General features: G+C 38.0%; 1 protein-coding gene across 1 annotated transcript in view; it reads right to left on the bottom strand.

The window, feature by feature from the left end:
• Nucleotides 1–8,608: 8,608 nt before the first annotated feature.
• The window catches only part of SV2C (synaptic vesicle glycoprotein 2C), a 114,739-nt gene continuing 97,870 nt past the window's right edge, over nucleotides 8,609–25,477 (bottom strand). The window contains exon 13 of the mRNA XM_051788219.1: nucleotides 8,609–17,480. Coding sequence (XP_051644179.1) covers nucleotides 17,297–17,480 — 184 coding nt within the window. The 3' untranslated portion in view covers nucleotides 8,609–17,296. The remainder of the gene's footprint in view (nucleotides 17,481–25,477) is intronic.

Below are 25,477 nucleotides of genomic sequence, written 5' to 3'. Positions count from 1 at the left end.
GTTGCCTCTCAAATGTGAGTGCCAGCACAGAGCAGGGAGCACACTGAGGGCAGAAATTAAAGGCTAGGGTAGGGAGCAGTAAGAATGTTTTTTTGACAACAGTAACCTCCGTAATCCTTGCAGAACAACAGGCATGACAGAAACCAACTGCTCTCAGCAGGAAATGAGACAGGTAAAAGAATATTGGAGTAACAAGCAGCAGCCACGCAGGTCTGCTCATGACACTTTGCATTAGATTTGTTAATCCCTGGTTTTCTGACTTAAAAGGCAAACTTCGTCAACCGTTCATGGCATGGAGGTTTAGACACCTCTGGCAGGAACCAGGCAAAGAGGTTGCAGCCTGCCCCTGCAAGCTGCTGGGTGCTGCATGTCAGCTGGGGGAGCAGCCCCTCTGCACTTCCTTCCTCTCCTTCCTACTTCTTCTCCTTCCAAAGTGCCATTGCAGCTGCAACTGGCTGGAATGTTTCCCTGCAAGAGAGACAGAACACTGTGCATTCTTCCACTGTCTCCTGGGTACCTGGTTGCAGTAAAAGGTGTAAAGTTGAGCCCAGGCTTTTAGTCAGCCTACACCAGAGCTAACACTAAGGGCCATATTATTTTTTTACGTACTTGAACACTCCACTTTTATAGTTACTAAGAAGCATGCACTGAAGAAATCAGTGTTGTCAGCTATCTAGAGTAAATGTTTGAATGTGAACATTTCCTGTTCATAGGCTGGTTCCTTTCATGGAGCTTAAGATCAATGTCCTCACCATATTATCAAGGACACTGTGCTGTGGATAACGTTTCCCACTGCATTCTTGCTAACAACACAGCTCCAGCTTCCACACCTGCTTGTGAGTGAAACGGTGTGCCCAAAGAGGGAGAAAACGTGAGAGCAAGCTACGGATGAGTGGTCTGTATTTAAATACAACTGTGTGTTCAGAGGCAGCTCTGGACTGCTCCAGATCTAACAGGGAAATAAGCTGACAGAAAACTCAAAGGAGGGAGGGTTGAAAACGTACCCTTCCTTCCTACATTTCTTTGCCTGTACTTGGATCAAAAAAGGAGGACTGCTACTTCATGTTTCCTGACAGTCTTGTTGTGTACAGAGGGATTTTATATGGTGAAGGATATTGATATTTGAAATTCTTTGGTGGCTTATGTAGTAGTGACGCAAATACATGTAGGTAATTAGGGACACTAGGCTTTTTGTTGGCAACAGCAGCTTTAATGTCACTTTTTCTGTGACAATACCTGAATTTTATGGTTAAATCATATGCCTTGGCTGGCTGCATTTGTTCTACAGAAAGAAAACTGCATTTGTTAACTTAAAAGAGGTTTCACTTGGTGGTTTTGGTTTTGATTTGTTTGGTTTTTCCTATTAGGCATTGCAGAGAAAGACCATATAATTTTTATTTGTGTAGGATAAGAAAGCCTGGACTTGAGAGAGCACCCTGGTAAATGGGAGCAGGGAGCTGCTCCTTGGGTGGGTCAACCTGAATCTGCGCAGCACGATATGGAAGGAGATTAGCTCCAGGCAGGCTCCCAGTTACCGTGAGGACCTTTTCAGTTGTTTCCTTCTTACAGCTAATTAAAGGCTGACAAGCTTAAGGTGGATGTGCTACACAGGTGCTTGTGCTGACCCAACAGCAGCATGTCGTAACCAAAAATGTCTGGCTGGCATTTATGCCCCCTGTGCTGCAAGCAGATCTTTCCCTGGCCAGTGGGATGGACTCTCAGTGCCTCACTATAGTGTGAGAGTTCCCTCAGTCCTGCTGGACATCAGAGGTGGCCAAAGGGATGGTGAGTCACAGGGGTCATGGTAGTAGAGCTGGTGTCTCTGTATGCTGACAAGGATACCAATGGGAACACTAGATGAGCCTAGATTAATAATTTTGCATAAATTCCAGTGAAAGGCCACAACTGTTGTTTATTAATCCAACACAAAGGTTAAGAGGTGCTCAAGGCAATGTTAGGGAACACAGAATCAGAATAGCTGCCTCTATGGTCTGCTGTGGGTCTTGCAAGCAGCTGCCTCCACAGGGAAGGGGATCAGCTGCAGGGATCATCTCTGTGAACTGTGCTGGGTTACAGTCTCCCCCTCAGCACAGTCTTCATCTTATGTATTATTTATTGTCATGAGGTAAGTAAACAATTAAATCATCACATAATTGGCCACAGGGATCCTGGAGAAAACACAGACTGTGTCAGCAGGGAGACTGTACCTCCCATGCTTGGGAAAAGCAAGTGAGGGACATCACTTGCCTCTGCTCCCTTCCTTGTGTGCCTAGAAGGGAGAGACGATGGTGCAACCCAGCACTCCCCATCCCCGACTCCCTCCTCAGTTCTTCCTTTCTAATGAGTGAGGGCCTGTGGTCACAGCAGAAACCTTAATTTAAAAGGTATATTAAGCTCAAATTAGACTGGAGTTATGTCAGTCAAAGCATCCTACAGAAATGTGAGATTTCACAAATTCAAAATATCATGGCATACTGAATGCCAGGTAAAATGGAGGTCTGCAACAGAAGAGCTGAAGTGCCTTCCTCTCTCAGCAGCAACTGTTCTTTCCCACTGAAGAAGTGATTTTAACTTCTGAATTGTCCTGGGGTATGGTTGGTGTATGTTAAACACCAAAACTCAACATTCAGAGGAACACCTTCCTCAGATTTTATAATGCTTGCTAGGGTAACCTAAGTTAGCTGGAAATGTGCTAACTGAGCTTTACTGGGCACCAATATAATAAAAGAAATCTAATTACATTGTAATTTACCTTGAAATAGAAACCCCAGTTTTTAAAAGCAAAAGGAATAGTTTGTGGGATGGAGGAGAAACAAACATGAGTAATTTTGAGCAAAACTTATAAAGAAACCAGAAGATGTGTATTAAAAGGCATGCTAAAGGGTAAAGTGTTAAGTTAAATGTTTGCAGAAGAGTGTATTTGTATAGCAGTGACACCTGAAAAAGAATATGCTTAGAGAAATTACTTCAGTGTCAGAAATATCTCTTTGTTCTACCACTCGCAAATCTCATATTGTTTGCCTTAAAGCTGCAGCTACCAAAGTAAGAATGTGCTTAAGCACCTGCCCTTCACTTGTTCTGAGAAAAATAGACCTTGTGTTTTGAGGGAAATACAGCAAATACAGTCCTGGAAATACGGAAAACCACATATCCTCCAGCGTTTTTGTCAGAAGAACCTCAAAATTTACAACTCAGTGCAGTAAATCCAAGGATTTTTATTTCAAACATTGACATCCTGGAAAAAGCAATACTGTGATTCTTCGGTGACTCTTCCCAGGTCCCAGATTGCATGTTACAAACTGGGAAGCACCGCTCATGCTGACGCAGTTGTGTTCACAGGGCTATCTGTAGGGTCACACCATTATCTCAGTCATGGGACTGAACAGACTTAATGTTCCTCATTGTTGCCCGAAAGCTGTGGTTTTCTTTTTCAGAAGCCACTTAGCTCCCAAAAAGCTGCTTAAGTGTAAAAGAAGCTGAAATGATGTGTTCTGTGGTGAAAGCGAGAAGCAGCAGTGGGGTGAGAATACCATTTTATATCATAGCTTGCTGTGTCTACCCCTGGTTGCTCAGATGCCATGCATCTAACATTACTTAAAGTGCATTTCGAAGGTGTACTTTTATATGCCTTTTCCTGTCTATCAGGTGAGGGTTCCCTCTGTTTTTCCCATCCTGGCAAGACTTTGTTAAATCCTTTCAGTCAAGGTACCTAAGAAACCAGTTTCTCTGCTTGAACAGGTTTAAAAAAAAAAGGAAGTATTTGTTCAAAATGTCTTGGACAAATGCCCTGGTTCCTGCAAAAATGGCATGAGTGTAGCAAGACAGGGGTGGAAATTTTTCAACAAGCACCCCGCCAGAAAAGAACTTTCTCCATTTATCTGTTGGAATAAATATTTATGCATTTAACAGAGTATTTCAGAGTGGAGTGACCCTCTATATCTAGACATAATGAATAACCATAAAAATGAATTCAGAACTGCTTGAAAGCAGAGAACCTCTATGTCTAGCTGAAGCTCACAGATTCAGCAAAAAAGCATTCTTTATCGAGCTGGATGTAGCAAAAGTAAAATCTTGTTTCTTCACATGTTGTCCACAAGTGATAAGTGGCCTGCCTGTGGTGGTGTTTCTTTTGGGGGGAATTTTTATGGGTTTTTGAGTGGCATTTTTTTGGTTTTGTAATACAGCATCTGTGTGCTTCTTTGTGATTGCATGTGCTTAGCAATGTTTCCACTCCACTGAAAGTCTATGCATTATTCACTCATTAATGTTTTATTTATTTATGACTCTTGAGACACATCGCTAGGAGCTTTGCATTTACAGTGTACCGAGTGACAGCTAAAGCAACCCTACAACTATTTCTTGCCTGCCAACAGTTGCCCCACAGATAAAACACAGGCTAACTCCCATAGATTTCCACCAGACTAATTCTGGTCTTATTTCCATCACTTTTCCACTGGCATGGCTCCAGCTTTTTGTAAAGCTCCTCATTATTCACATTAGTGTAAAAAAATGAAGAACGTGTCTAAAAGACTGACAAATTCAGGCTCCATGAGGCTCAGCTAATCCCAGCATCCAGGACCCTTTACAGGGAACTCAGTGTCAGCAGCCTCTTCTTATTTAAATCAAAATGGCTTCAGTTTGAATTACGCTCCTGGAAGCATCTTTGTTGTTTTGCTAAGGGAAAATGGGTATTCCTCAGATAATCAGATCCCAAATCAATTATTTCTGTAGCATTAAAATGAGCATGTGAAAAATGAGCAGGCTCAGAAGCTTGTGTAGGTTGGGGAGCACTGCTATCCTGATGCTGGCTCATTGGATTATGGCAGCACCACTTGCAGAGGGGCTCAAAGCCACCCTCCACTCAAGACTTGTCCCACCAAAACATCTGGCAGATGAGCCAGTCCCTGATCACCCGTCTCACAAGGTGTGTGGTAGCTGGGCAAGCGAAGGATCTCAGTCTGCTGCAGTTCAGTGACAGATGAAATCCTGTGCGAGCCTTATTAATAAGGTCTTTCCTATTCCTTTCCATTAGTTATTTTTCCTACTCCACCTGTAGGTCAGTTTGGCAATTGCACTGTTTTGGTGTGGACCCGTTTATTTCCTATAACCAGATTACTGATGGTAAAATATGCTCCCCTGACATGGTCACTGTTAATGTTTCCACAGACAGAAGATCCCATATCACCATGTACAACTAGTTTTCCTTGGTTTCAATATTCATGTAACAATAACAATGCAAAGTAATATATTTAATTACAGATGACTTCTTAAACAGACGTGTGCTTTTACCCACCTTCTTTTCTTTTGGTTTATGGTCAGTCAACAGTTCTGATATGCTTTTGGCAAGCAAAGTCCAGGGTTTTACCCTGGGAATTGGGCTTCATATGTTCTTGTATCCCTGTCTTTAATAATTACGACTTTTATATATCAGAAAACACAGTATGAGTTCCCTACTAAACAGTTAGTCACACTAACAATGTAATACTGATATTGCTGTAACTCAAAATTATATCAATATCTTAATGTCCTTGGTTCTACTTCAATGTCTTCACTAACAGCCAGTGACTTCTTTTTTTTTTTTTCTGAAGAGATTCACCATTTTATTTAAATTTTAAAACCTGATTTTAGTTAAAGACAAAGGACAAAGTCAAACTCTTCTTGCATACTGAAAATTGGGCTGCTAAGTCATTGCTCTCAAGCATACTGAGCTTATTTTTCATACATTTTTACTGAACAGTATCAAAACAATAATTTCTGTAACTCCTTATGGACGGAGTTGGAAGGAGGGGGGAACATATTCATAGACAGCAGTTCATGAAGGGTCAGAACTGTTGAATGGGAAATAAACCTGGGAAAATTGAACCTAACTGATATGTAATCTTACATACTAGGAGGATTGCCTTTCAGATAGTCTAGTTTTACCACCAATGCTGCAATGCTCTTTGTAGGCAGAACCTGTAGTTTGCAAGGAGGTCCCTGGGGGAGCATGTGGAAGGACAGAGACTCAAAGCTAAATGATGTAGAAAATATAAGAGTCCACCAATGGCTTCACTTCCACTTGAGAAGGTGGATTACTCTTAGTTTTACCTGATTTGTCATTTCTAGTCTGTGTAAAGTCCAGTCTAACTGCAAAGTGAAGAACGTTTTTATTTTAAGGCAGGAACTTCCTGAGAGTCCTGGGATTAACTATCTGCAGTCTGTATGGGCACAAAACACAATTAAATGCATTATAAACAACCTGTTTTAAAATGCACAATTCAGATCTATTGTAACCACTAGGAAAAACACTGTTCTGCAATAATCCAACTCTACATCATCATGAAACTTTTTAAATTAAAGTGTTCTTTGCCTAGGGGAGAATGAAGATCAGACCTGTGGCCTAGGCTGCATTTGGTCAAAATTCAGCCAAATTATTTGGATATCCAAGCAATGTTTTAAGTTTTTACAGCAGGTATTTCACACTTTTTCTTGTAGCTAATGATTCTTAAATACTTGCTTTTTCAGCACTGAACAGTGTGTTTGAGGAATACTTTGACAATTTCTATTCTATGACTAGAAATGCCACAGTCTGGCTTTTCTGAAGGGCAGTAGGGTTTACTCAAGATCTGATATGGCTGACACAGGTTTGTTTTCCCATTTTCAAAGGTGGAAACATTGCCTGGATTGATTAGTACAGGCATTTCCAGATGTAGTTTGTTCAGGCATTTGTTTTTCCCAAGCTTTTAGAACATATAACTTTAGTTCGCTATAGTAATACAAAATCATTACTGAAGTCCTAATCAGACCAGTTAGGTTCACTCTGGGAACCAGAAATAACATGATGTGAAATGCATCTGCAAAGAGTGCATTAACCTATATACTTTGAAAATTTACATATGGTCACACCAAAAAACATACAGAATGGTATGATTTTCACTTTAGCTTAGTATTTTTAGGAAAGTCTATGAGGAATTTTCAGCCAACATTTCTTATCTCTGCTGCCAATGTAAAGTGTATTAAAAAGTTCCAGAGGTGACTAAATTGGATGGGGAGCATTCAGGCTAGATACTGATCTCACATAAGCCAAATACATCACCTATGTAACTTTACAATTGCTATGGATTAAATATTAATTATAGTCTAGCTGGTATCCTATTGGAAAGCAAAACATATGGATGATTCACACGATCTAATTTAACATCTGTTCTCTGGTGACATTTTGATAACACAAAATGCCTCCCATTCCTACATTTGCATCCTCAGTCTGTATGCACTTGTATCATCTTGCACAACATGTAGACAGACACACACAAAGTGCTATGAATTAAGCACCACCATTTTGATAGCATAGTTTTTACAGCCAGGAGTGTGTACATGTCTTCCAAAATTCTTTCGGAGGAATGCTGCCCTATAAGCAAAGTGGTCTTTTTTGCAGGATGATGTGCTCCAAAACAAGATTCCTTGCTACTGAAGGTTTTCTAGAGAATAGGTGAAGTTTCTGAAAGGTAACTGTGAAGACTATCTGCCAATCTTTGCACACACTCCCTTTGGGATTATTGTCCTATCTTCTGCACAAAACAGTAGAAGATAAGAACAGCATTTTTTCCCAGAATGAGAAGACACATCTCCACTAGAGGATGAGAGCAGTGCACCCTTCAAATGCAGGTAGATGAGGATGTACATCTAAGGAGACTTAAAATACGAATTAGTACTTAATAAATAAAGGGGTTTTTTTCCATACTGTACCACAAAAAACTCCAGTTGCCAAAGAACAATCACAAAATCATGTATGTCCTTCATTACTGGGTTTTGCAGACAGTACTCTTTGCACGCACTGAAAAAACACTTCAATTCACATGTAGCTTAACATTTCCCTGTTGGTGACACAGCTAAAGGGGCTCATGTTCTTTGTGTAGTCCATCATCTGTTTGGAATAACCTATATTTGGAAATGTATTTCTGATCCAGCCATGGAAATGTCAGAATATAAATAACTCAACATTTTTTTGTTACTTTAAAGCTACCACATTTGATCTGTTGACACTTTTTAGAAATCCCTAGTACACAAATGCAATGAACTTAAAATTGTTGCTGTACTGCTTCAGATTGGGAGTTTCTGTGTTGTTTATTGGTTGTGTGTGTGGTGGGTTTTTGTTTGGTTGGTTGGTTTGTTTGGGGTTTTTTTTCTGTGAATACTAAGTTCTTATGGAACCATAGTTTTTTGTATACATTCCCATTGGCCTTTCAAATGCATGGATGATGATACTTTGCAGCAGGATGCTTTTCATCTAGAGTTAGACTAGACCCTTTGGGTGATAATGTACTCCTGCAGTGCAGTTATGTAGTGAAAGGCCATGTGCCCATTTTATGTAGTTATGTACCATGAAAATATGCATCCCAGATGGTTAACAAAAGAGCTTTGCCTCTTGCAACTATAGTAACTCTTAATCTATCCTTTTTTTTAACACTCATGTAAATTCATTTTATTTTATTAACTTGGTCCATGTTTACTTCTACTGCATATTCAATCTCTGTTACAAGGAAAAACAACTGGAGTTTTGTATGGTGGGTAGCATAGTATTTTGTGGATAGAGAAGAACAATGTTCTGGCTATCATCACACCTGGTATGTGTTCATTGCAGAGAACAAATCTTTATTTTAATATAGCAGAGCCAAAAATCATCCCCATTTATTAATCTGATGTACACTAAATAACTTTGCATTTGTTACACAGATGATAAATATTTTGCAGATAAATTTATAAATACTTCCACATTTTATAGATTTATAATGTACACAGTCGTCCTACACAGAGCATGCCCTTTCACAAATATACAGACAGCTTTCCTCAGGGGACTTAATTAAAAACACTTGGTCAAACATTTTGGAAGCTGGCAATCTGACAAAGAGGAGGATACTGGAAAGATGAGTTCACAATTGTACCAGCTGGACTTGAAATGAAAAATTCAGAACTCCGAAAGAGAGAATTTATCAAGGCACACACATGCAAACACATATATACAATAGTGATGACTGTAACTTGCTTTACAGGAGATCACACAGAGCAGTAAAGGAAACAAAGAAAGAAGGAGCGAGGTCAGGACCATTGCCAAGATCTTGCTGCAGATTAGCAGATCTGAAGTCGAATTCCCCTGCATAAATGACAATTCAACTTCAAAGTAGCTTGTTACCCGTATATACAATATGTACATGTTCCCTTGCACCGAGAAATGGAGACTGTCAGAAATGGTTATCATTTTCTTGACAACGTGTGCACACTAATATACCTGTGTGTTTGTATACTGAAGACTGTTTGAAAAATTGTGTTGCCAGTTGACTCAGAGCAGTTGGAAATTTGAGTGGAAGTTTAGAAGGGGAAACTGCAAACAGAAAATAACCACGAAAAAACTAGGAAAGAATACACGTTTTTCTCCTATTGCTTAGCATTAGAAAACACTAACAAAGAAAATCAGTAACCTGACAATGCCAGTAAAATGCAGTGAAGACAAAAGCTCACCTTTCTGTACCTCATCCTTGATACCCAACTTCTGCACATATGACATTACACTGCAGTGGAAACTGCCTACTTAAAAAAATACCTAATTATGTATAGTGTATATATTTGAGGCCAAGTATGTGATACAATTTAATTGTCATTGCCACATAGAAGGTAATATTATCTACTGCTACTATAGATGTGAATAACAATTTTCTACTTAAAACTGTCAGCTCATGATCACAATTAAAATCTATATGCTATGGCCTCATACACTGAGTATGTATTTTCTCCTTGTAAACTCCTACTTTCTGAAAAGTATTATGACATAAGCACTGCTAGCCTTTCTGAGTCTCCTCCCAAAGGTTTGGTATAGACTAGTATTCAGCTTATCAACTTACATAACAAATAGGAATAAAAAAGAATAGCAAGCTGCTTGTTTGTTTGTTTGTTTTTAATCTTATTAGAGTTGGCCTTCCTGTAGCAAATATACATTCCTTCCTTTAGAAGGAATACACCCTGTCTTCTGCTTTCTTACTTCTGTAACGTGAGTGCATGTCCCCTACCAAAGGAAGCACACTGTAAACAGTGAGCATCCTGCAAAGAGGGAAGAAGCAATGTAGCAGATGCCAGAGCTTTTGAAAGAGCTCTTTCCACCATCATTGGTCTGTGTGCACGTGCTGATATTTTCACAATGAATGTGCTTGAATTGTAGCCACCATGACTTTATATGGCACTAATTACTGTAGAAGATCTTCATGGGTGTTAATCATTAATTGAAAGACACCCTGGCAATGGCTCTGTTTCAGGCTGGTCAAAGATTGCTGATAAGAACAGCAGCAAATAATTTTTTAACCACATCACTAGAACAACTGCACTACATATGCAGAAACAATGAAAAACATACAATACAGGAAATCACAGACATTTTCTCATACATTACTCAGAAGTTAGCATGTTGATATCCCCATGGACCATTTTGAAGGCCTTTCGGTTGAATAAGACAGAAGTCATAGCTTTTAGGAGTTTATGTATCTGAGAGCGCTGTGTCTCCTAGTCACTGGAACATAACCAGTGCCTTTGCATGCTGTTTTGCTGTTTGGCACAGTGTGGCGGGGCAGTAGGATGGGCTGGGCAGGCAGGGGAAGGCAACAGCTAAGTCAAAGCTCATTTTTCAGACCATCTCAGGAATTCTCTTCCAATGTCTGAAAGCTAATGGCCAGTTGAGATGAATCTTGGCATCCCAACAATTTTGCACAATTAAGTAAAGGTTTCTGCACAAGGAATGGAGCAGGATGTTATTTTTGTTCAAAGCATAATGCACAATGCAGAAAATAAATCTGTCATACAGAATGAGATGAGAACATGGTTTTAAGTCTTACATCCACCTGTGTTATAGAGAGGTGACTGTGTACGTATGTGTGTATACTTACCCACATGTGTATCTGTATATGTATTCACCTCTGTGTAATACTTCTTTAAAATATCCAATATTATATAGCTGCAGGCTAGGATTTAAAGAAAACATCTGAGAAAATAAAAGTAATTGAAGGCTACATCTTGATTTCTTACTTTTCATGGTTTGCATTTAATTTGATTCCATTTCACTATTTTTCCTGATCTTCTTCTTTTGAAGGATCATCTTTTAACTGCATAAGGCAAACCTACGTAAGATTCACAAATTACTTTTTATCACATAGTCAGTGAGGGGACAAGCATATATTTACAAGGCAGACATTAAGAGGATATAAGATATGTCTTACAGGTAAGAATACATGCAGTATTGTAAGACAGAAATGCTAGCTGACAACTCCAGCTCTAGACAATAAATGAAACTGGAACAACATATAAGACATTGGACTCCTGCAGAGTACTGTGCTTGCAGTGAGTTATGAGTGCTGTCCTTTAGCAGCAATTGGTTTCAGATTGTTTGGTCAGGACTACTGGTGAAAACTGAACACCAAAATTAGAAAGTAGGAAGCTAAGCAAAAAAGCAGATCCTTGGGAACCAAGCAAAATGAACTTAGGTGGCTTGCTGTGAAGAGAGTGCTGAAGGCCAGCCTGCCAGCTCTCTTTCTCTCTCACTTTCTCTCTCACTTGTGGACTGATGTGTCTGGTTACAACTCAGATGTGTTGATGGCCAGAGTGGGGGCAAGTTCTCTACAAATCTTCTTGGTTATGTGGCATTAAAAGGTGCATTCATGAATAGCCTGGGTGGAAAGAACAATACTTTTGTGTCAGGTCATCCTCATCCAAATATTTCCGCTGTTAAGTATTCTCAAATCTTTGGTTATTGAACTGTGTACTAGTCAGAAGTGAGCAACATGTTCTAGATCTTTGTCAAGCAAGTTAGATTGTTTACTCCATAAAGCAATTGCACTGTATTTTTCCCTAAGCATTTTGGTCCTAGTAAATGTAGACTGTATGTATCTTGTGGGAAAAGACTGCCAGAAATTACTACTTTATTCATTTTTAGTTGCATGGGATGTACTTAAAGTAGAAAGCAGAGTTACGTATTACAGGCTAGCATCTTTGTAGATAATTCAACATATTATTAAATAAAAAAAGTAAATCAATCAGGCCCAATTTGTCTTTTTCCTGTTTCTGACATGCTAAGTCACTGCATCAAAGACAAGTCCTGAATGTGGATGGAGTTCTACGTAGTAATCTTATACATCTAGAGTAGGACTAAATGTTGAAGGATCCTTCCTTTACAGGAAGAAGTAGTGAATTTACCACTACAAAAAAAATAAAAAATGCAGATGATAATAGTGGATCCAAAAATATTTTGCAACACTTGGTTGAAATTACTGACATTAGAAGAAAGCAAATGAGGCTGACTTCAGCACATGGTCTGACTGTAGACTGTGTGAGTTTAAGTGAAGGTAAGGGAGATCTGCAAGGAGCATTATAAACTGATGCATTTTATTTAATTCAAGTTTTGAATTGAGTTCCAGATTTTCTGGCTAACATGTCTTTTCTAATTCCACATGACTGCCCGATCCCTGGCTTACCTTAAAACTACAGGCAAAAGTCTGTATTTTCATATTGCATTTCCTGGACTAGCAGCATCGGAAAGTACTAACGCAGGCAAATACCTAATATTTTGCAGTAAGTTTAATGAACAAGAAGGCAGGAAATATAGAGGAAAAGCAGTTTCTCAGACATGTTTTCTTCAGCAATATGCTTACTGAACATGTGTTTTTTTTCAAAACACCAGAGGAAGTGGAGTATTTCTGTTTTCACTTCTTGTGTCTTTGACCCCCTGAGTGCAAGGATTCATTTTTAACATTGTGATTGGAATTTCAATTGCATTTCCAGGTTATTAAACAGGAAACATGGCTTGTTCATTGTATTAGCATGATATCATCTTGTTTAGGTAAAGAGGTGTGACTGGATGTAAACATCTTTCTCTGACTAATAAGGATTAATTTAACACACACAATGGGGAAGAGAGTTAAAGCCCAGCACACAGAGGCTGTCCATATGAGGGGCTGAGGACTATATTACATTGCTGAGAATTGGAATCAGCAGTTGTGTCTCAGGAGTAGTCAGATGAAGACAAGGCTCCATAGTGGTAGGAAAAGAAAAAAAGGATACAGAATATTATTTCCTCCAAATGGGGCTGAGCTAGGTGCACAGACAATAAGATTCCCCCATATCTGTACCCACAGCAGGACCCCAACAGGGGCCATTCTGAGAGGATACCTCTCCTTGTATTAGGTCAGCCTTCTGGATATGCAGGGAAACGTGGAATCTGTCTGCCTCAAAAGGATAGTATTCACAGAAGGACTTCTGTGGTTGCTTTCCATATTGTTTTAAAAAGATATGGCCAAATTGCAAAAGATATGTGGCAAAACTTCTTACCAAATGTTACTAGGAAGTCAGAAGCTGGTGAGAACAGAAGGAGTTTTGATTTTCATTAAGATTGGTTGTCTAGTAAGAAAAGTAATTTGGGATGGAAAAAATGGAATGGCATGAAGAGAAAAGTGAGCAGAGTTTGAGCTAGCAATCTTAACTTTGCCTCTCTTTCCCAAGATGATAAAGGAGGAGTAGACTACAGGAGCCATCAGGTAGGAAGGCTAACCCTTTTTCACCAGTGTCCAAGCCGTGTTGTACACAACTCTGTAAGGGGACTGCTTAAAATCATGCATAGGGAGGAAGGTTTTCCAATACATCATTCATTATCGATCCTCTTCAGCACTCCACCATTTACACCTACTCTTGGTTCCCTTGCTAGAAGCTTGCACTCAGCAGTCAATGCAATGCACACCAAATGTTGTAGCACATGCTTCTAAGTAACAAGGTGCTAACATAGATATTGCCAATCTGGTTAAAACGTACAAACATAATGGATAAGATGCTTTCAAGAAATAAGAGTTCGCTAAGTCAAACTCTACTGTTACACAACAGGAGTGTAAGGAGTAAAACTAATTCAAACAGAATTTCTTTGCCAAAAATGAAAACGTGGTCTCTTTCATGGGCAGTTTTCAAATTTCAAAATAGTTGATTGTCATAGTTAATAGCATTCTAAATACTGTCAGTCTTCTCTGTTTTCAGGGGCCATTGTACTTTTTGTCATTGCTGCTGTTGGGATGAGTTTTCAGCTGTATAGGATAACACTAGATTCTATATCCTACTTTAATTTAGACTGACAGGAATTTCCAGTTAGCAGATAAATAAGTAGTTTTGATTACATTTGTTTTATATCTGTAATGTACAAATGCTATCAAGTTTGATTTTCTCTGGTGTACAAGGGATATAAACAGGCCACTAAGTGATTCTTTGTTTCAGATATAAGTGAATAGACATAGAAAGGAAGTGCCATTCCTACCATCCAGTATTTATTACCTGAGATTCCTTGTGAGGCTGCAAAAAAAGACAGATTCACTAAAGATTGGTTAAATTACTTTTGTTTATAATGTGAGTACTATTTGTGTCCAGATCTCCATAAATTAAGGATTTCTGATCAAGTCTGTGGATTGCACCTATCTCACCAAGTTATTTGTAGCATGAAGTTGCAGTCACTTCTTTTGTCTTTGTGAGATGAATCTTTACTGCACTCAAGCAAAAAAACTATTGATTGTTCAAACAACTTTGATGCTGGCTTGCATACTAGTTCAAATGTGTTGACCCAATTACCTCATCACCTAGGGAAATTCTAACTTTAGGTTTTGCTTCGTATGTTGGAAATGTCGGTGGATTTTTTTCTTTGTTCATCTCTTCCATTTACTTTTTCTCCCAATTCCTACCCATTATTATTCTTTTTTTCCCCCCTACCTTAGAATATTCACTTAATTCTGGACTATAGAAGGTCTCCATAATCCTGAATTTTTTAACATTTACTAATTCTGTTATTGCTATATTACATTTCATCCAGACTTAATCACATACTCATGACATTGTCAGGATTTAGAATAAGAACTAGCGTTGAAATCGACATAGTTTTACATGTAATGAAATTTTAGAGTGTTAAATTTGAACCACAGCCCTCAAAAGCTGAATCTTATTTTCCTATGGCACATTTCCTCCAAGCTGGTCAGGTGGTATGAAGCGTATCTGAATGTTTTTGGGAATCACACGCAGAGATGGGCAGAATATACTACTGCAAGAGGACAGTGCATAGAAACATAATGCAGTATTTTACCATTGCTTTTAATGTTTACTCCAAATAAGTACAGAGGCTTCAGATTTCAAAATAACTTATGCAGTAAGTACAAGGATGTGAACACATGCTACTAATGAATGGCACAGAGAAATAGGGCTCAAATACAATACTCATTGCAGAAAACAGCCTTGAAATAATATTAAGGCTATGACTAGTGGACAAAAGCTGTAGACACGAAAATGAGGCCAGGATTTTGTTCTTATCCTAGAATTTAGTAAAAAATTAATCTTCCTCCTTTATTAGCATAGTCTAGAAATTTAAAACACGTGTTTAAATCAGATTTAAACATAAAATATTTCATCTCAGATATCTTGACTGTTAATATTCCAAAATAAATACAATTTCTAATTTTTTTTCCTACTGTAACATATTTAAATTATCACCATCAAAATAATGCCCCCTAGTTTTTCATACTCATGCTTTTTTAATTCTGACACTTTTATAATTTAATAGCAGAAAACCACATCTTGGGCTAACAATTTTGTACTACAATATGTAACACAGGCATTTGTTAGTAACTGGAAATGTCACTTCTAAAATCAGTAGATTAAATAGTGAATTTTAAATGTATTGAGCGATCTTCTTATGTAGTCTTTTACTGAGTCTTTTAATATAACAAAAACAATGACTGATACAGAATGCAGTGATAGATACTAGTATCCAAATCTTAGTTCACAAGTAATAGCAAAGGAAAAATTAATGAAAAAAAATCTTTCTTATGACACAATGACATTATCTGAAAGCCAATTTCTTTGGCAACAATTCATATACCTAATAATTGTTGTCAAACATAATAAGAAAAAAATATTGATAATTTTTTTCTGTATGTTTTATAGAAAATTTGTTATTTGACACTTGAAACTGCAGCTAGTTAATCAGCTACTACAAGTTATCTTAGCTCTACTGAAAGCAAGTTCAGTTTCTGTCATCAGAAGATCTGCCTCTTTGATAACTTTATATCAGTGTATATGTATTAAATTTTAATGCTAACATTTTAAACAGATTCCATAACCTTTTACATAGCATTAAGACTGATGGGGAACTTTACTGTAATCCATAACAGTCCACAGCATAGAAGGAACAGATTTACTGCCATTTACACTCCATCCATGCTCTTGGTCTAATAAAAACATTACCACTCTCTGCAGCCTTGTCATGGCTTCTTTCTTAATGGCCTTTCAGAGAGACACTGGAAAGTATTAAATGGTGAGACATCTCTAGAACTATTTAAAATTAGCTGAGAAAATTATTATATAAAGAAGTGTATAAACTATGAAAATATGAAGTTGTTTATATATATAAATATCAAACAAACCTCTAAAAGTATCTTACTTACCATATAGTTCACTTGCCTGATTCTTCCTTTATTCACACTTCAAACAACAAAAATATTTCCATTAATTCACAGTTTTAAAATGGAAAAAATATTCCACATGCCACAAGTGAGAATAAAGCAAGTGAAGATCAGCAGTGAAGAGTGAAAATGTTCATTCTGTTATTCTCTTTACTGCATACCCATATGGACTTTTAAATTCCCTGTAGTAGTTGTTGCCTTCTCCTCAGCCAACATGCGGTGTAGTTGGTAATTTTTACTTTAGATTGAAACTGCCTAAAAATGTTTACCAAGAATTGTTGCCACAAGTTTTTACCACCTAAGCACAGCTGCAGAAGATCAGTGTTCTCAGTACTGATGCGATCTGTAGAGTTTCCTGATAAATGCTGCATGCATTGATACATTAACATTCTCTGCATCAATACTGCACATCTGTATATTACAAAAGCTCACAATGCCATGGCCAAATTTAGCATGTGATTTTTAAACAATGTGACTGCTTTCATTTTAAATATCTGGTAATCAGTATATTTTTTACCTTCATGGATATGTCACCAAAACTGTTTTAAGAGGTAGCTTTACAGTTTGAAGTTAAATGGTTTTGAACATTAATGTATGCAAGCAAACAAAAGTGAAATTTAAATTTTCATACAGAGGTTTCTAAATCTCTGCTATTCCAAAGTATCTTTCGAGTTTGATATCTGACATTTGAGCACTGTACTCTATGTTGAGAATCTGAAGCCTTTGCACCATTGGTCAGGAGAGTTGACATTTGTACAAAGAAGGAAATAAATAGTAAATGTTTTTCCCATTTTTCCCGTTTACATCAACACCTGTGTTCTTGTATCAGGAAGCCGAAGTCCTACCAGACCTCCACATACCAGAACAGTAGAAGCAAGAAGAATAGGGATTGCTTTGGTGATACCAACAAGGGAACCAAATATTAGGTTTCCAAGTACAGCTGCAGCTTTGCATAGTGCATTCAGAAAGCCAAAGCCTGTTGCCCTAGAAGAGAAAACAGAAGAAAATTTTAGAAATGGGTGAAAGAGTAAAGCTTTTGAGACAAATCCTCAGTGGGAATAAATCAGTACAGCCCCAATATCTCACACACAGTCTATGCCAACAATGATTCTGTGCTTGTATTTATAATATGAAATCAAAGCTCAGCTACTACAGTACTTGGTTGAGGCAAACTCATTTTGCTGCCTCAGGGACCAAAATGTGAAACTAATGACAGAATGGGCGAGTTTGCAGCTCTAGAGTAGAACATGGGACTTGCAAATGGAAATTCAGTAAGAGTTAAAAGGTTGGATTAGGAGAGAATGGATGCGTCAAGCAGCTCTCAAAAGAGAACTGCTTGGGGATCTGGGAAAGAAGTCATCAGAATTAAAGGATGATCACCTTTAATAAAAAATAAAAAATAAAAATGAATTTCTTACAGGCGGTACACATGTTAAATCAATGCTTTTTCAAAAGACTAATGAGACCTCCAATAACAATGGATGTTTACCTCTTAGAGGTAAAGAAGATAGGGCATATAAAAACCTGTTTGCTGCAAAAGAGGTATCTGAGAAACTTTGAGGAAAGGGAAAGGAAACAGATTGCCAACACAAAGTATGACACAAGCAATTCAGGTGGGCTCTTGCATTGCAGTGGTGTGATTATAGTAGTATGAAATAAAGTGTTCTAATTGTTTGGTGGCCCATGCACAGGTGTATTGTGCAAATTGCTATCATTTTCATAAATTGTGTTTTGACATGACCATATGATTCATAGATTCCTCTTCCAAAAGTGTCCTAACAAAAATACCTGTATGATGGTAGAATCTCTAACACTTCTCAAATCTCTTAGAAATGAAAGAGAGAAGGACTGTGTAGAGCTCACACTGTGTTTGCTGTGGAAAAAAATAATAAAAATCAGGAAGACAGATGTTTTAATTTTCAGAAAAAAATTATTCTTTCTTGTACTGTGATTAAAAGGCCCTAGTCTAAACTGAAGGTATTAACAGAAATGGTAGTGGTCTGACTGACTAAAAAGATTCTACTGAGGTACATGTGAGGGGAGGGAAGAAGTCTTATGCTCAGAGGTACACTGAATTTCTAGGAAGCTTGAAAAATTTCTACTGGAGCTCCTAAAGAGCAGCCCAGAGAATCAACTTGAAGTAAGCAGACTTGATCCCAGCTGAGAGCAAGGACATTATCTCTCAGTGCTCTTCACAGAACTGTTTTTTGATTTTGAAAACAGAAAACCATGATAAGAAGGGAGAAGAGATCCTCTGTCTCAATAAACTCATGGCCATGGCCACAGCCCAGAGTGTCAGAGTTCATCTCCTCTGCTCTTTGGCAAATCTGGATCTCAATAGTGTCGATCAGTTAGGCCCTTTGGTGTCCTACTTCCAAGCCAAATAATAGGAGAGAGGTAAAAGCTTCTCTCTAGTACAGTTGACCGGGGTAGAGGGGTTTTCAGAGCTAACCATGCCCTGTCTGGAATACTGTGCTTCAGAATAACATCAGTCCTGGTACATTTGAGGACCCTGCATCAAAAGAATGATGTGGGTAGGTCTAGATCCTTCTGGTATATTTCTAAATCACTCTAGTTTGTTCTAAGAAACATAGCTTTAGTTAACCCACTGGGTCAAATCTGCAATTATGGTACTTCTATTGTTAAATTCTTAAATCAGTTATAAGGATGTCTGCAGAACAGAATTAAGACATGGAACAGACTAATTAACACACCTTCAAAATGGTTTTTTTTCCAGTATGTCGCAGACCAAAGTCACCCCACTTGCCTAAAACCTTCTGTAAAATCAGATGTTCCAGTGTAAGCTCTGTGTATCATATGCCTTTTCTGAATCTGAGACAAAACACAAGTTACTATTTTTTACTGAGTGATTATAATCCTAACATATTTATTATTAGTTTGGCAATATGTTTCTTGCAATCCACATCACTATTTTAATCTCTCTAAAATACCTCATATTTAGCAAAGAAATTACAAATTTTTCTGAAATAAGCACCATTCCTCATTGTGTAACAATGGCATCCATCCAGATGTTGCGTGACAATAAGTACTGATGATATCTAAGGAGGAAGAGATGGGTCATTGCAATGGCAGAGCAGAAACAACTCAGAAAACATCGGAAAAAAACCAAACAGAAGAGACTCAGATATGCCTCCTGAATGTTCAAAGCCCTCACTTTTCAATTTGATTGAACTTGCAGTACTTTTACAGAATACCTAGTACTAATGAAAGCTAAACATGTACATCTTGTGGATAATAATTTTGAAAATGACACGTTCTGCCCCACAACAGCCCAGACCCCTGAGGGCTGCCAGAGAGAGCAGCAGATGACGAAATTTTGGAAGTGTTGCTTGTGAAGATTTCTGACAGAGAAACATTTGCAGCACCTTTTTGCAAATATCTTCCTCAGAGGAGGAATGAGCAAGTTAAAACTTGCCCATTTTATGCACACCCTTTGAGGAATTGGTCTGAAGGAGGAGCGTGAGATACATTGAAGGAAGCAACGAAGAGCCACCCTACTGGAATAATCTTCCAAAGCCTATGAGGAGACAATCAAAACTCTGGTGCAGAAACATTTGCATTGCAAAGGTAGATAAAGCCCAGAATATCTGGAGGAAGCTGATGCAGGATGGTGGGTAGCTACCAAGGGGGAAGGAACTCCAGACTGACACATCTTCTAGGGCTCACATATCACAGACTAAATAAGGTTGAAACTGATCATCTGGTTCAACTTCCCTGCTTATGCAGGGTCATCCTAGTCCAGCAGGTTGCACCTGTAGTGGTGCAGGAGGTTATTCTTCCCAGATGTGGGACCCTACATTTGGCTCTGTTGAATTTCAGCCTGTTCTTCTGCCCATCTCTCCAACCTGTTGAGGTCCTTCTGAAGGGCTGCACAGAGCATGCAGGTGGGAAGGAGGATCACTAAGAGGAAAGACTGTGTTAAAATAGACTGTATCACGTAGAAAGAGGTTAAAGAGAACACAACTGGACTAGAAAACCGAGTTCATGTGATAGGATACCAACAGATTGCAGCTATTCTGAAGACAGGCCAGGGAAAGAAAAAGAGAAGAGTCAGAATGGTTCTAATTTCAGACTCATTTATGCACAGAAAGTATTTCAAAACTTATGGTGGTGACTGGTTGTGATTTGTGTCTACACATGTAAATATGACTTCTTCAGTTGCCAGTGCTGATGTAAAATCAAACTTGCCCCCAAATAATGGTAACAGGAAAAAAAACCCTAACCGTGATCACATAGAGAAATTAGACACCTGGTTGTCAGCAGCCTCAGTATATTCAGAGAGATACCAGAACTCCCCAAAGAATATATAGATCCAGCTAAAGCAAATTTGGAGAGATACAGGCAGGAAATCTTTGGAAAAGCAATAGCACAAAACATATGGGGATGCTTTACTTATATTTAGTGGGTTTTTATACTACCTTACAAAGGTAAGCTGTTTCACAGATGTTAGCTGCTTATAGCAACTAGTTATAACAGGGGTCTGAATATAATTTTCTGAGCAATTTGAACCATATTTTTTCATGTGCTGGGCTCTACAGATGCCCCTGTGCTTTAGATCTATTATGGATTATATACCCAAGATTACCTTATTAAAGCTTAAAGTAACTTTGTGTAATATTTGCTCAATACCTCTTGTGTCTGAGCAAAATTAAGGTAATTTTTTGGAACTGAAAAAACACTTCTGTTTGTAAAATGGACTTTTAGAATTTTGCCAGTTGGAAGAGGTTATTATCAGCCTAGCCCCATTAGTGCTATCAAACTATAAACAAATATAAGTAAGTCAAAATAAGCCCATTTTTATTGCCCTTGGTTGTCCTGATGATACAAAATGAAACCAGCAGAAGTTCAATATTTTAATCTTTAGGCATATTTCAGGCATGTCCTTTTGCCTAAAATAAGCACATTGTTGGCATGAACAATAAGATTTTTACAGGCTTAAATAAAAGTTGTTACGACCTGTACCTGAAAAGCACTATCACTGTTCAACCTTCATACCCTTCAATTTTAATACTGTGTTTGAATGTGAACTTGTTGTGTACTTGTAGTCAGAACAAAGTGTTCAAGCAATTGTTGAGTTCTAGGGATAGCAAATTCAAGCTCCTTGGTTGTTTAAACATCTTTCTTAGAACAGTATTCATGATTCAAATTGGTTAGAATCTTTATTAATTTATGCCTCTATAATTGTTCTACTCAATCCAGTGGAGTAAAAATAGCCAGAAAATAAACATGCTGTAATATCACACACATGTATGGACATAGTCGCCTCTTGCAGCATTAGTACAGTCTCCGCTACAATGTTTCATGAAAGTGTTAGAGTGTCTGCAAATGATCAAAGATACGTGATGTGTCATCTCAGCATCATGGACCAATTAAATGAAAAATTCCAAGAGCATAGGGCTATTCGTATATACACCAATTTTCTTTCTGTTGATCAGTTACTGGGCAAACACTTACACAAAAAAGTCATTTTGACTCCATGAGTAGTCATTATTACTATTCAAGGGAGATCCATGGCAAGAATCCCTTGTCCAGCAAGAGAATGCCCTTAAACCCTTCAGGAACATAAATAAGATAAGTGCTAGTGAATCAATTTGAGATTGTCTTAAAAAACAAAACAAAACAGGTACAGATTTTAGTACTGGTAGGAGAAAAATGTAGAAGTCTTTTATAAAAACGTCAGAGCTGAAAGAAAGCTGAATGTTACTGAAAAGGAATTTTCCCCAGTGTATTTTACTTTTGCCACTGAGAAAGCTGTGACAAAGAAAAATGCTTAGCTTCCTTTCACCCAAGCCCCACACAAAAACAGCAAGAGTCCAAACGGTTAAAAATAGAGGGATTATCCAAGACTTTAGATTAAAAGAGCTTGTTTCCTGATTGCCACATATGCTTCTTAGACCAGGTGCTTATATTTCTACATAAAACAGTTCAGATCCGCTTTTCCATTGCTGACAGAGCACCAAAAACTTCACTGTCCTGCAGTAGGGTGCTACTGAATGTGTAGCAAACATATCCATTAACTTTCTTGCCAGAGCTAATGCTGAGCCTATCCAACAAGTTCCAAGAAAACATTTGAATATCACTTTTGTTAGAGTTGATAATATGTAAAGTATTAAAAAGAGCTTCAGAATGTTCTATGGACAAGTTTCTATATATTTCCAGATATTTCATATTCTTTTAAAAAAAGAGTACAAAAATGTTTATCGTAGCTTATAGTGGTTAGTGTACAAGTAATACTGTGGAATTTGCCCTCCCGCCTTGGACTACTGCCTGAAGCATTGTGTAGTTTTGGCATGCCATGCCTTAAAAACATTATCATGAAATTTCAGCAAAATGCAGTTGAACTACATCCACAGGATGGCAGTAGAAAATAGCTGTCAGGAAATCTCCTGTAAGTTGATGACTGCTGTTATGACTCTTCTGACAGCCACAACAATACAAAATTGGACCCTGTGAATAATATTTATTATTCTGGGAATAGATCCTCAGGTATCAAGAAGAAGTGAAAAAATTAAATATAATGAACTGAAGAGAGGAGACTTATTTCTTAATTATAACAAACACTTATAAACTTTTCTCAGAGGTAGTAAAAAAAGGCAAAACAGGATGACTTCATTTTATAGCACACCTTGACTTCTAAATGTTCCTGGACAAGATTCAAACCCAGATGTCTGGCAGCTATAGTAAAATGATGAATTGATGGTTATCTGATGCAATCTGACCTTGATTTACTCTGTGGGAGATGATCTATTACTATTCCACTTTCTATTTAGGTTTTGGTTATTTGTTGTATGAACTCCCTAATGAGAATCCTGGTTTATACAGTTGGTGTTTCCCAAGTTAGTTCACAAGAAGATACGCATCATTTATGTGAAAGCAACAATTGCATTTTGAAGTCATAAAAATATCCTAATGTTCCTTCTTCTGAGAACTTTAACTCTCTTCCATTCATATTTATATTACAGGTAGAGCTAGGAAACTGTGCAATGTTATTGCAGGCCCCTTGGGCAGACACATTACAACGCAAGCCCTAATTACTTCATCACACAATATTTTTTTCCACATCACTCTGCCAATGCAGAGAACAAAGAGAGCTTGAGGGTAAAATATAAAGGTAGTAAAGGAAATTTGGTTTTCCTCATCTGCTGCAGAAGTTGGAAGGTGCTCTCTGAATAAGGCTGGGGACTGCAACATGAGAAAGCAGTTTCATGGTTAAGGTAATTGAGTGCTGTCAGGAGAAAGGATAAAATCCCTACTCCTGCCACAGAATTCACATATGATGCAAGTCACTTAAAGCTAACTAAATTGTCATAAGCATGTATTTTACATTTTCTGGGTGCTCAGCTTAGCACCTTCAGGTTTATGCCACCAAAGTGCTAGGCACTTGTATCCTGTAGTGGAAGTTAGACTTTCACCCATTCCTTCTTCTAAAACGCTCAGTGACTGGAATTGTTCGTACCACACACCCCAATCTATAGTTTTCCTCTCGCCTTATGCACAATACTAAAGCCACTTTTAACAATAACATTTTCCTTTATGCCTCAATTTCTACATCATCTGCTTTCAAAACAGTATTTGGAAAATATGGGAAGTTTATAAAAAAAAATTAGGAAAGCATTTTGGGAGCACCCAAAAATGTTCACAAGATATTGTGAACACTGCTGCTTCAGAGCAGTGCTTCCAAGTCTACAGAATAGTTTGGTTTGGCTTTTAAGAGGCCTTTATGACTGACCAAAGACTTCAGAACCTGCTAACTAGTCCAGAACAGCAGAGCCCTTAAAGAAGATAAGGTAAAAGACAAGACAAAAGATGAGACAAAATACAAGCTTTTACGTTGTTGAGCTGGGTTAATTTACTTTCTTATTGGAAATCAGCTAGTTTATACTTAGTCATCATGAGTATTCTTTAAAAATTGTGCACTGAAAGGTTTAAAAAATAGTATTATATTGTCAGTCATTATTCATTGTTCCATGTGTGCCATCTGGAAGACAGAAACCTACCTCTGACTAGCATTAGTAACATAATTTCCCATTTTATAACAACTTTGTCATCTACCCAACAACCATTTGAAATCTATATAGCCTCTAACATCTCTTATGTTAGCACTTGTACAAACCAATCAAGATTTTACGAAGAACACGAAGGGACAAACTAAGCTATACTGGCATGAAATATGAAACTACTCATCAAGAAAGTAGAACACACTACGTGATTACTTCAATTCCACGCATTAGTGATCTAAAATATAAATATGAAGATGAGTGTGAATTCATACAGAGACCCAACCTGTTAAGATTTTGAAGCTAACTTAACTCTGCTTGCAGGCAGTTAATGAGGAAGAAACTAAAATATGTGCCCTGTATCACATAGACTATACATTGTCAAAGTACTCACCACACTTATACCTGGCAAAAATCCAGTATGATCCCTAAATAACCTAGAGTACGATTTATGAAACACCTCTTGTATTACACTGCACAACACCAGCAAAGACCCAGCAATTCAGCAACTGGCTGGTATCCAAGATGAGTCACTCGGGAGGAAAAGAAGGGGCTACCCAGCCTGGTCTCTTCTGCACAGTAGCCTGAACTGGCCTCTTTCCACTCACTTTGCTTCCAGCCCAAACTCCAGCTGCCCTTTGCTGCTTGTTTGTGGTCATTTCCCTAACTGGGAGTAAGAAAAAAATGTAAAACAGTGGGAGAGTGAGCAAAGATTTTGTGCCTAAATTGCTTTTACAGGGGAAACTGAAAGCTAGTTTCGAGACCAGATTCAGTCTGAATGTGGCTTTGTAGTGAAAGAGGACATGATCTTAAGTATGAAGGACTTCATACGCAAAAACAGATCAGGCAGCTTTGTGCATTATATATGTCCGGAAAGGCTGTTGAGCCCTATAGTTACTTGCAGAAGCTGGAAATTCCCATCAAACTCTGGTAAGCTTTGCCCAGCTGTGGAGATTAGAGGAG

This window comes from Manacus candei, unplaced genomic scaffold (assembly GCF_025592945.1).
Source record: "Manacus candei isolate 608988 ecotype Guabito, Panama unplaced genomic scaffold, ASM2559294v1 h1tg000024l, whole genome shotgun sequence".
Lineage (NCBI taxonomy): Eukaryota > Metazoa > Chordata > Aves > Passeriformes > Pipridae > Manacus > Manacus candei.
Note: the sequence above shows the minus strand (reverse complement) of the source record. Positions and strands in the feature narration are given on the sequence as shown.